This window comes from Panicum hallii, chromosome 1 (assembly GCF_002211085.1).
Source record: "Panicum hallii strain FIL2 chromosome 1, PHallii_v3.1, whole genome shotgun sequence".
NCBI lineage: Eukaryota > Viridiplantae > Streptophyta > Magnoliopsida > Poales > Poaceae > Panicum > Panicum hallii.
In genome coordinates, this window is record NC_038042.1 from 50,294,934 (window position 1) to 50,307,123 (window position 12,190).

Consider the following 12,190-nt stretch of genomic DNA (forward strand, 5'->3'; position numbering starts at 1 on the left):
AATTGAATCACAATCTCACTTTCATATCAATTTACAACTCTACTCAACACGCATGATAATATCATTTCCTGCTATTCTGAAGCTTGGCTTCTCAACTTTGGTCATGTGCAGTAGTTGCCTTCCTCTTGCGATGGTGGGAACTGGCAGCACCGGTTGCGCTCCAGTTGGTGGTACAGCACCTGGGGGGCAAACCCCCTTCCGGCCGTGGCCGGGCTCCTCGGCGACGGCGACGGTGGCGTCGTTGTCGAATAAAATGCTAAACCAATTCGCGATAGCGGATGGCGGGGACCAGACAATGGAAGCGAGCGAGCCGCGGCACTGGGCGCTGGTGATCGGTGGAGAGCAGGGTGCAGCACTCGGCAACAGTGGATGGCAACGAGCGAGCTGCAACACCGGCGTCGTGGGCGGCGGCGGCGAGATGACACCCAGCATCAACGTTGTATTTTTTTTTCTTTTGTGTGTGTAGATGTAGAAACAGACTTGTATAGCAGTCTGGGCTATTTGTTTATGGGCCGGATGACTAACAATGGCTGAACGTATGGTCAAAGTCCCTTATTTCTCAAAGGTGCCGTCGGATTCAAAATGAATGGCCAGCAGCAACTGACGTCCCTCTGAGGTTGCTACGACTACTTCAGAGGGACTGGATCCGCAGGAGCTTCTCCTGTGCATACGACCGCCTCATCCCGCAGAGACACACTACCTCGCCGCCGCCGGCGTCCCCGTACTTCCTCTACGTGCTACACCTACTCGACGACAGCGAGTAAGGCAGCGTTTGGTTGGGCGTTTGGGGCCTGCGTTTGCGTTTTCAACGCACAATCCGAACCAAACGGGTGCAAACGCACCGCTGCGTTTCCAAACGCAGCAGCTTCCGATAACGTGTCTAGCCACAGCCGGTCGGGGGCACGTTCGCGGCGTTGGCAGCGGCAAGATTGAAGAAATTACCCGCCTGCCATCGTTTACACAGGTACCGGTTCATTCTTTTCCTTCGTTCTCCTCTCGCTTCTCCCCATCCCGCACCATCGCGCTAGGGTTCTCCACGGCGGCCGCGCCCCTGCTCCCCCGGCGGCCGCGCCCCTGCTCCCCCGGCGGCCGCGCCCCCGACCCCCAGGCGCCGGCGCCGGCGCCCCCGGCCGGCTCCCGCGCCCCCGGCCCCCCGCCGCCCGCGCCGCCCGCGCCCCCGGCGCCCGACCCCCGAGCGGCCGCGCCCCCGCACCCCGGCGCCCGCGGCCCCGACCGCCGACCGGCCGCGCCCCCGACACCCGACCGGCCGCGCCCCCGACCGCCTTCGCCCCCGCCCCCCGGCGCCCGCATCCGCAAACGTAAGATCCGCTTGCTCTCTCTCCATTCCCCCCGTGCACCATTTTGGTTTCTTTTCCTTACCATTTGTTTTGAACTTGTTTTTGCCTTCTTGTTCCTTGTGACGCTAAGGTTCTGCAAGGCTTGAAGGATCTATTTATTAGTTGTTTTACGCTACTGACAGGCTTTTGCTCAGCTGACCTTAACTGCCTGCCCCCATGGTTTCTCTGTCAATGGCGAAATTGGGATTGGTTTACTACCTGATATTTCTAGCTGCTTGCTTGATCTATTTCTTCGTGCAGTAGCGTTCCCAGAACAGGAGTGCAAATAACAGCGCTAAAGTTAACATTGTCTTTATGATGAACTAAAGAGAAGCTCAGTAGTAGCAGCATGTACTTGTGTTTCAATAATGAGCAGAACAGTCCCTTATTAGTTGATGAGGAAATGAACAGTAATGTAGCATATCTTTATCCTGTGAAAGTCTCAAGTCAAAGAATTGTGTCAATTCTCTTTTACATTTTCGTCTTCTGACATTCAGGTTGATGACTCTCTGAAATTGCATCAAATCATTAATACTTCCACATGCAGGAGCCATACCTAGTTGTTCAGTTTATGGCCTATTTCGCCTAATTGCTAGGTCAATACTTTTCCTTGGATTTAGAGACCAAATGAACTAGAATGGTTAACCCAACTACACCTTGGCTAACCCGATGGAATCTCTAATTGCAGGAGCCAATATGAGAAATGGTATGCCCAAACAGATCAAAGATTACTTGTATGCCCATGTTTTCTATACTGTCTTTCATTTGGTCACTTATACTGTTACAAGATAACGCAAAGAGAGGGTAGTAATTAGAGCAGTCATATGGAAAAACTAATAAAATAGCAACAAAACAAAACTGTGGAATTTGCCAATACTAGCATGATTAGTTCAGAACATAGAATGCCTAGCTATGAAGGTTATTGAATCAAAAAATGAGCCAACACTAGTTTGAACTTGCCACAGTTGAGGGACACTTTTCATCTATACGATATGGCTAGTCAATGCCATGTGGAGTCAGGTCCAACAAGTTAACTGAGACAGGGTGGTGTTATAAGTAAAAAGAAAATATTCCTACGTCTGATTAGTACAATCTATATGGTAAAAGTGATTAGCTAAAGTACAAGAGCGCTCAACATTAAGATAGGCATGCTACAATTATTTTATATGCTTCAGTACCAGCCCTACCACATTACCTATAAACTCTGTGCTTCAGTGGGGCAAGCATCAATTAAAAAAGCAGGCATGCTTAGGGTACTCTGGTACCTCTCTGTTTCCTGGGTCTAAAGCATTCAGCATCTCTGCTAGCACATCCATGATACCACGACCATTCTTTATTAGCATTTGAAAAGTAGCAACAGTCAGATATCCCCTCCCAGTGGATTAGTCATAAGAGCTTCTTATAGCAAATAAAGTAGGTACTGATAGATCGTTTGGAGAGTTACATTAGGTCCGATGAGCTGTGCAATAGACATGTAGCAGTAACAATTCATTGCTTTCTGTTTACTATATGCTGAATTTGATCTCAAGGGAAACGATGAATTTGTATGCATATCCGTTTCTGGTTTTGCTTCCTTTTTTGGGTGATAATTCATTGCTTTTTAAATACATTTGGATTAATACATCGATTGCTTGTGAATGAAAAAATAGTTGATTTCGATCGTCACATTGGTGATGGGTGAAAAGGCGGTGTGGGATAATGCCACTTTGAAGCACTTCATTGATATCTGCAAGGAGGAGCTTACTCTTGGGAATAGACCAAATGGTTGTTTCACTAGAACTGGTTGGAAGAACCTTGAGGATAAACTTCTTGCAAGAGCCGGGTTGAAACTAGTGAGGTCACAATTGAAGAACAAATTGGACAACATGAAAAAAGATTACACCGTGTTCATAGAACTGAAAAATGCTGCCACTGGGCTTGGATGGGATGACGCGAATCAAACTGTTGAGTGCTCTAGCACGTGGTGGGATGAACATCTTGCGGTGAGTTACGTTATGTTTTTTGAATGGAATTCTATTTGCCTTTGTTATATGTCGTTTCTAACCTTGCTAAATTTATTTTGCAGCGATGCAACAACCCAGAGAGAGGTATCAAGTGTGTCCATGTCAAGTTTCGAAAGAGGGGGCCGAAGTATCTTGATGATTTACATCTGCTGTTTGAGAAGGTGCATGTCACCGGTGCTTCCGCATCATGTCCGGGAGATATTCCTTCAAGTGACTCGAGTGATGAGGAACCAGTGGAGATTACTCCTGTAACATTCCATGTTAGAATTTATAGGGTTTGTTTAACAAAAATTGTGGATTTCAAAAATTTTTGTGAATGGCCTTGGTTTGAAGGGTTATTGCATCTTATTTGATTTGGATTTTCGAATTTGATGAATCATTGGTGTGAGATTTGAATTTGAAAGGGCATTCAAATTCAAATCTAATTACTAAATTCCAACACCCCTAATGGGCCACAAGCCCACCGGCCAGCACAACCCAGACCCAGCTGCTCTTCCTTCTTTTCCCCCTTTCCCCGCGCGTGAACCGGCCCAGCGCCTGGCCCAGCCCACCGTCGCGACCCTTCTCGACGCCACGTCTTCCTCCGCCCGGGGCAGCTGACGGGCGGGCCCCACCCGTCAGCTTTCCCCTTCCTCCCGACGCCCGCGACCCCGCTCTCTCTCCCAGCTCCCGCTCGCCCGCCTCCGCCGCGACGCCGCTCCGCGACAGGAGCTCCTAACCGCCCGCTTCCCTTTTCTCTTTTCCTTCCCCGCCGCGGCCCCCGCTCCCTCGCGTCACCTGCCAGCGCGCGCGCCTGTCTCCGCTCCACGACAGCGCAGCGCAACCGCCGCGCGCGCGCCCTTCCCCGCACCCCGAAACCCTAGCCGCTCGCCCGCGCCGTGATGCCGCCACGCGTCCTAGCACGGACGCCCAAAAGCCCCAGCCGCCGCTGATCCCGAGCCCTAGGACCGCCCCATAAGAAGCCCCTCGGCCACCACCCCGAAACCCTAGCCGCCTACGCCATTCTCCCCGTTCCGCCGTCGCACCCGAGGAGAAGTGAGTGGAGAGGAGGAGAAGGAGGAGAGGAGCCCGAGGACAAGGACTGCGACACCACCCGGAGCCGAGCAAGGAGGACGCCGCCGCCACCGGAGCTCCTCCGCGCCTGCGCCCGCACGACTACATCAACGTAGCCGCGCTCCCTGCACAGCTCCGACCCGCCGGCCTCGCCTCTCCGCAGCCCCGAGCATTTCCTTCTTCAGCCCCGTCGGTGAGCACCGCCATCGCCGTCCCTGTCTCCTTCCCCTGTGCTGCCGGCGTTGCCGATGAGCCTCCCGTAGCAACCCTAGGTACCCTACCCTTCCGGCCGCCGTGCCATTTTTCCTGCAGGAGCCCGTCGCGCCGCTTCAAACCCCGCAAACGCCGTCGCCCTCGCCGCCGCGTCGTGCTGCGAGCCCGGGATGCCGGTGCCTCGCGCACGGCACGGCCACGCCGCGGCCCTGGGTTGCCAGGCCCCGCGCGCGTGCGTGCGCGCCCTTGCCGCGGAACCCGACCGTGCCCGCCTTCTGCTCGCCACGCCCAGCCTCGCCACGGCCTCGCCGTGCGCGTTCGCCCCCGCGACGCGGCCGCGACGTCGCGTTCGCGTCGCGGCCAGGCCGTTGCGACCTTTTCCCGAGCGCCCTTCGGGTGCCCACACCAGCACACGCCCTCGGCGCCACACGTACACACACACACTCTTTCACCGCACTGGATCTGAGCCGCGACGCACTAGATCCCGCGGAGGCCGACATGTGGGACCGCCCGGTCAGTGAAGACGGAGACAAAAGCAGCCGGCCCGCGAGGAGGGGAAGGCGAAGGGGCAGCCCAGCAAGGAGGAGAAGAGTGGGCCGCCAGCCCACGGAGGAGGAAGAACCGACCCGCGGGAGATCCGAGCCGAGCCAGACCGCGCGCCCAGCCAGCCCGCTACCCGAGCCGGCCTGCTGAGCCGCAGGCCGAGCTGAGTCACGAGCCGAGCCAAGCCTTTTGGGCCAACCAAGCCGGCCCAACCCCCCTTTCAGCCCAAAAACCAAACCGTGACCTTTTCTTTTCGTTTGCAGCCTGACCCGAGGGACCCACCTGTCAGCCTCGGGGTGAGGCTGACCAGTGGGGCCCGACGGCCGCTGACCCGACCTTGACCGTTACCGTTGACCGGTCAACGTTGACCGGTCAACGCTGACGTCAGCAGGCCCCACTGCTGACGTCATCATCCAGGACCCCCCTGCTGACGTCATGCTGACGTCAGCATGCCACGTGGCACGCCCTGGTGCTGCCACGTGTCTCTGTTCAGGCTTTTCTTTTCTGAAACTCTTTTATTAATTTCAGAAATAGGTTTTTCCTCAGAAAATTCATAATAAATTATCCGGACCTCCGAAAATTATGAAACCAGTTTCATAATTCTTCTAAAATCATGAATCACCTGTTAGAATTGGTATTGTGGTGATTTGGATCTTATTTGCAACCTTTTGTGCACTTTTACACTTTGTTCCCTACTCTTACTCGTATTTACGAATAGGACCCGTCCGCGAGGAGCTGACCGACGACCAGGACTACCCGGAGGCTCAGGAGGACTTCGAGGAGACGCCAGGTTCACGCCCATCTACTATTTGAATCCCTATTAGGCATTGCTTGTAGATATGCTAGTGCTGTATGTGTATATATGTATATCGAGATAAACCTGCATGGCCTCTTTATGAACCATACTCCTTGTCAACCTATCTTATTCGTTTATTATATGAAACGCCTTGTAAATCCTTGAATGTGTATGTGTGGGATATGGTTGGATAGTCTTGGCGTGCGTGAAGTGGTTCCCATCAGGAGTTGGTGATTAGGGTTTAGCCGGGAGTGGGCAACCTAACTCGATCGTGGGTCGAGGGCTTGGGGTGTGTATCTTGGCACACCCTACGGAGTACCTGTGGCGGGTACAGTTTTGGTTACGTGTTGAGGTGTTTGTGGCACCCGTTAAGGGTGCGGTTGCGGACCACCGTGGTGGATACGCATTTGACGAAGATGCCCGCTCCGGCAGATAAGGACCGGGTGAGAGTAACCATGACTTGTGGGACTTTGTAAGCGTGCACACCACTTACCCATTATGAGGGTGGGCCCGGTCCGGAATTAGCAAGTGTGGTACCAAGCCGGTAGGTGGATCGAGTATCGGTGCAGGGGAAGGAGGTGCTGACCTCACGTTCCCCGAGACGCATGGGAGGCTTCACAGTCCCGGGGCGACCTCTCGCGGGAGGATGCGCCCAAGACCCGGGAAAGCCGGATGGTGCCGTGGCTCCTATTTCCGTTTCAGTAGACCGGTGTTTCGTATACTAGTCGGCTGATCTCCGGCTAGTGTCGATTCGAGTGGGTCCAGGTGTACAACCCCTGCAGGGTGAAAACTATACGTATAGCCGCGTCCTCGGTTATGGACATCCCTACTCCTCTGTTGCTCTTATTAGTTAGTGTTACTCATGATTTCTACCTCCCTCTAGAATATTGTCCTGCTAGGGGGCAGTTGAGATGCGAGGAGAGGGAGTCCTCGCATCGACTTGGTGGCTTTGGAAGGTGTGTGTGACCGGGAGTCCGGAATGCCGGAAGAGCCCGAGTCGGAAATGAAAGGAGATGTGTATTCTTATATATATATATATATTGCATGCATAGGGCAAACCCCAGCTTTACTCCTTGAACTCTTGTATATCCGTAGAGTAGGCCACAATAAAGCTTGCATACAGATGGTGACGTGAACCTATCCCATTCCTTGGGGATAGCCTGGTACGATGCAGGATCCGACCCGGACTTCGACCCCAACGACGACGGATGGTACGACTGAGGCCCGAGCTACGCTCAAGTCGCCTGTGGAGGTGGTTCCCGAAGATGGAGGACGGCCGAAGACCTAGCTACCGCTATGCGCCTTCTGCTTGTTCGATTTAGCCGAGAGGCTTGTAATAAATTCCGTACTACAGATCCTCTGGATTTATGTAATAATTAAACCCGTGACTGACCTCTTAATGAGTATGACTGTGATATTATGCCTGAAATAAGTTCTGTATGTGATAGCGCTTGATCCAGGGACTATCACGACGATACAGGGAGTCGGATTCCTCGATTCGGGAATCCGGTTCATTTCAACTCCCATTGAGAAACCAAAACCAGCAGGAAAGAAGCGCAAACAATTGTCTAGACAGATTGAAGAGAAGGAGGAGAAGAGTCCATTTTTCCGGATGTACAAGAACACATGCATGAGGATTGAAAGTGCAGCTGATAAAATTGGCTCAAGTCTTGAAGCATCATCGGCTCCTCCGCAATCCAGCCGTGTTCCAACTATTGCAGAATGCATGAGAATGGTGAAGGATTGTGGGATTCAGGAAAAAACTGCTTTGATGCACACTGTTCACTTATGCCTCATGAAGCCTGAGTTTAGAGAGTTTTTTAGTGCGCTTGAAACAAACGAAGGAAGGCTTGATTTGATTGAGAGGGAGCACGAGTTAAACAAGGGCACATAGATCAATTTCTCTTCTGTTTGAACCTTTTATTTGCTTACGTTCTCGTATGTTCGAACAATTGTCTTGTATGTTGGAACCAGTGTTGTTTTTTAACTTCGAACCAGTTCTGTTATGTATGTTGGAACCAGATTTGTAGTGTATGGTGGAACTATTTTTTCCCGTGTATGTTTAATAAATTTTTCTTGCATTTTTTGAACAATTTACTTTCTTTACGTAGATGGATGCGAATATGGAAGAGCTGGCTAGAAAAGGGCAGCAGTCTCTTCTTTCACTAAATGAGTTATCTCAACATGCTGCGATTCTTGGAAATCTGGCTGATCTTTACAATGACCGGTATGCTAATAAAGCTGAATATAGAGCAATGGAAGATTCGGAATCTGGTTATGATTGGGTCATGAAGTGCTTCAACCGTCCAAGATACTTTTACAAGATGTTTCGGATGAGTACAGAGGTTTTTATGGCTCTTCATAATTTATTGGTGTCTTCATATGGTTTGAAATCCTCTAGAAATGTTACATCAATGGAATCATTAGCAATGTTCTTATGGATTGTTGGAGGGCCTCAGTCATTTTCCCAAGCTGATAACCGTTTTGTCCGGTCAACATGGACAGTTCATATGAAATTTAAGGAGGTATTGAAGTGTTTACTTAAACTAGCAAAACACAACATCGCACCGAAGGATCCAACATTTAGCAATGAACATGAGAAGTTAAAAGAACCTCGTTTCTGGCCTCATTTCAAGGGTGCTATTGGTGCAATAGATGGATCACATATTTCGGTTATTGTTCCGGTTGATGAGGTAATTAACTACACTTGTCGTCATGGATATACATCACAAAATGTACTTGCCATATGCGACTTTGATATGAGGTTCACATTTGTGGTTGCTGGATGGGCGGGTTCCGCCCATGATACACGGATCTTTAACCATGCATTGGCAAACTTTCCTTCATTTCCTGTACCTCCTACAGGTAAATTGTCCCTTATACACTTTCATCATCATTTTGTACAATGCTAACTTATTTTTTATTTTCAGATAAATACTATCTTGTTGACTCTGGTTATCCAAATCGAACTGGATACCTTGCACCTTTTAAGGGGACTACGTACCATATACCAGAATTTCGTCATCGTCGTGGACGTCCACCGCAAGGAAAGCATGAGTTATTCAACTTTTTGCACTCCTCTCTCCGCAATGTCATTGAGCGAGCATTTGGAGTTCTCAAGCAAAAATGGCGCATACTGAAAGGTATGCCGAGTTTCTCAGCTGACCGGCAGAAAGAGATCATTATAGTGTGTTTTGCGCTACACAATTTCATTCGTGATAGTCAGTTGCGTGATAAGGAGTTTGAGAGGTGTGACGTAGATGAGGAGTATATGCCACGAGCATCAAATGTTGAGGAACAAACTCAAGATGATGGTCGTGAGATAGAGGGAGAGAATGAAGTTACTATGAACACAATTCGTGATAGGATAGCTGCTTCAATAGAAAATGCAAGGGGAATATGAGATTGTTACGTAGCTCACAACTCTTTTGAAATTAACAATGCACTTATTTATATATGTAATATAATTTCGTGAAAAACATGTCGCCAATGCAAAGTTTACATCATTACGCTCTTTTTACATATATACAGCATATCAGGATCTCAGGGGCATTACGGACATTTTACAGCAATTCACAGTTTCACAGCAGATTGAACCAAACGGCGTTCAGCTTTTTCACAGCAGTTTTCTCACAGCAGCTTTTTCACAGCAGCTTTTCCACAGCAGCTTTTTCACATCTCACAGCCGAACCAAAAGCACCCTAAGTGTTCCTTCCCCGGATTGTCGCATGCTCCGGCCTAGAGAAACAATCCAACAGGAGACTTGGAGATGGCCAGGCCACAGGAGGCCGGGGCGCACGCGGATGCACTTCCCAAAACTAGCATACTCGTATTGGGTGAAGGGCACCTGCGCGTATTGGGTGAGCCCGTTTGGACTTGAGGAGGCCATGGTGGTGTTCGACATGAAGACCAGAAGGTCTACGCCATGCGAGTCCAGGACTTGGTGGTGGAGTATATACCGAGCAGCATCAGACTGAAAAGAACATCGATCCAAATATTCAGAAGCCAGAGCACGTCTCCTCCGTCTCGCTCTCTCATGTACCTCTGATCTTCTAGATCCTTCTAGAGCTATTCTTATTCTTCATCTTATCCTGCTTGATGTGCTGCCTCACCGAACCATCTTTGTATCAGCTGTATCGGATCTTACACCAGTTCTTTGGTTGTGCGTCTTAATCGGAGGGGTTACATTTACTCAGCCTGGCTCACAAATACGACGCAGGCAGCTGACCAGGCTCTCATTGACCGCTTGGAACGGGGAGGAAAAGGGATATAGGTTGGTTTTTGTTTGGTTTAATTTGATTATATTTTCAGCGCCAATTTGTTTTCTTTTTATGTTTGAGTGGCCAGTTTATTTTCACTTTGCAACTGGCATGCGGACCAAGTTTCTTCCTAGGGTTGACATACATATGAGGAGAAATCCAGGGGCTGTGGAGATTTGGGACACAATCCAGGCTGCGGTACCGCCGCGTACAGGATCCGATCAAACTTAAACTTGGCGGATTTCCACCATCCACATCTGCTGCGTCTGTTTTGGTTTACAGCGTACGCAGTTCGTCGCACCTCTGTTCTCTCCGCGTGACGTACTCCTTTTGCTGGTCCTCTACGGTAGCATGCACCCCGCATCCTCACCTTTCTACGTACGTGCCCCCGTACACTCGCCGTGGCATCGATCGGAGCATCGCCAGGTGTGAGCGTACGGACGGAGGCATGGATGGGCGCGACGAGGACAAGATTTTTCACGCCGTGCATCGCATCTCAGTTGTTTCTAGCACGGCGGGGCAGGGTGCGGACAGGCAGGCACCGTGAGGCAGAGGTTACAGCCTCGCGGGGGGGGGGGGGGGGGGGTGGTCGGGGGGGCGCAGTGGACGGAGAATAGAGTGCAGCATCAATTTGCCACCACCATCTTCAATCAACCAATTCCTTAGACCAAAACCGCAACAACTGGAGAAGCCCCTCCAGAGAACCGGAGAACAGACGCTTGTTCTGAACTGCAAAATCGAAGAAGCTGGAAAGAAGAAAAAAAAGTTCGCCAAAAAGAAAACAGAACCCTAAACACTAAAACTCTGACGGAGACCAACTCTTCCTATGAATGACAAACACGACAGCGTCTAGAAAAGAAGCACACCGCTATGTCGACCCCTGGACTACACACACCAACGCCGCACTGTCCTGTTCGTTCGCTCAGGCCGGCACGCACGGTTCTCCTCGCCCCCGCAGAAATCTCCCTCCCTCCGTCCGCCGCCGCGCCCGCTCCACGGGCCGCGGGCGGTGCTCAGCGGAGCACGCGGCTGAAGACGCGCGACACGTCCGACGCGCGGACGGGCTTCACCAGGAAGTCCTCTGCTCCTTCCTCCAGGCATCTGCTGATCCTAGTCTGCACGTTCTCGGACGACATGATCACCACCGGGATCTGCTTCAGCTTGGACGACTCCTGCATGCAACGATGCTAGAAAAGATTAGGATTTTGTACATGTTTTCGTGCAGAATTGATCGTGTCGTGCGTGAGATTTATTACCTTGACCTTCTTGAGGAGTTCGTACCCCGTCATCTCCGGCATCCAGTAATCAGTGAATATCATGCTCACGTCCGGCTCCTATGGGGCCCCAAAACAAGAGGAAAAACCCCCATAAATTTTCATGTACAAGAACACAGAGAAATGTTTATAAAAAATAGAAATATGGCATTACCTTGCCTAACAGTTCCAGCGCCCTCTTCCCACTTTCCACGGCCGTCACTGCACGAACACAAGAGCAAAACAACTTAAAGAACAGAAAAATCAAGCAGATGAAGGACTAAAACAAGAGCGAGCGCGCGCGCAAGACTTGAAATGCCGCATTGCAACCACGCACCGCGGAACCGGGAGCTCCGAAGGATGGCTGCGATGATGGCGCGGTCGACGGAGCTGTCGTCCACCGCAAGGACGTGCGGCGTCGCCCCCACGCCGCCCACGGCCCCGCCGGCGGCCGCCGCCACCACCGCTCCTCTGACGACGCTCGCCATCGCAGCCTCGCTCGCTCGCACGCACCGTAGCAGCGACGCGATCGATCAACGCAAGCCCGCCGCCGCCGTCTTGGTCGGTCCGACTTCGCCAGGGCCCGGCGCGCCGCTTATATACACGCGCCCCGGGCGCGGGTTGCTGGTTGCCTACCTGCTACGGAAGGGGGACGGAAGCGATCGGCCAGGAGATCCCAGCGCGGCTGTGCGGCGAGCGGATCCGCGAGATCTTCGATACGGTGCCCTGAGCT

General features: G+C 51.5%; 2 protein-coding genes across 2 annotated transcripts; one reads left to right on the forward strand and one right to left on the reverse strand.

The window, feature by feature from the left end:
* Window positions 1-3,010: 3,010 nt before the first annotated feature.
* LOC112898128 (L10-interacting MYB domain-containing protein-like) lies at window positions 3,011-9,348 on the forward strand. Its single transcript, XM_025966519.1, has 4 exons — window positions 3,011-3,319; window positions 3,403-3,600; window positions 8,057-8,172; window positions 9,168-9,348. The coding sequence occupies exons 1-4, from the start codon at window positions 3,011-3,013 to the stop codon at window positions 9,346-9,348; spliced, it is 804 nt and encodes a 267-aa protein (XP_025822304.1).
* A 1,576-nt stretch (window positions 9,349-10,924) lies between these two features.
* Window positions 10,925-12,016, reverse strand: LOC112875213 (two-component response regulator ORR11-like). The gene is made up of 4 exons (XM_025938986.1): window positions 11,795-12,016; window positions 11,633-11,679; window positions 11,461-11,538; window positions 10,925-11,376 (listed from the first exon to the last, which is right to left on the reverse strand). The coding sequence occupies exons 1-4, from the start codon at window positions 11,943-11,945 to the stop codon at window positions 11,218-11,220; spliced, it is 435 nt and encodes a 144-aa protein (XP_025794771.1). The 5' UTR covers window positions 11,946-12,016; the 3' UTR covers window positions 10,925-11,217.
* Between the last annotated feature and the right edge of the window lie 174 nt (window positions 12,017-12,190).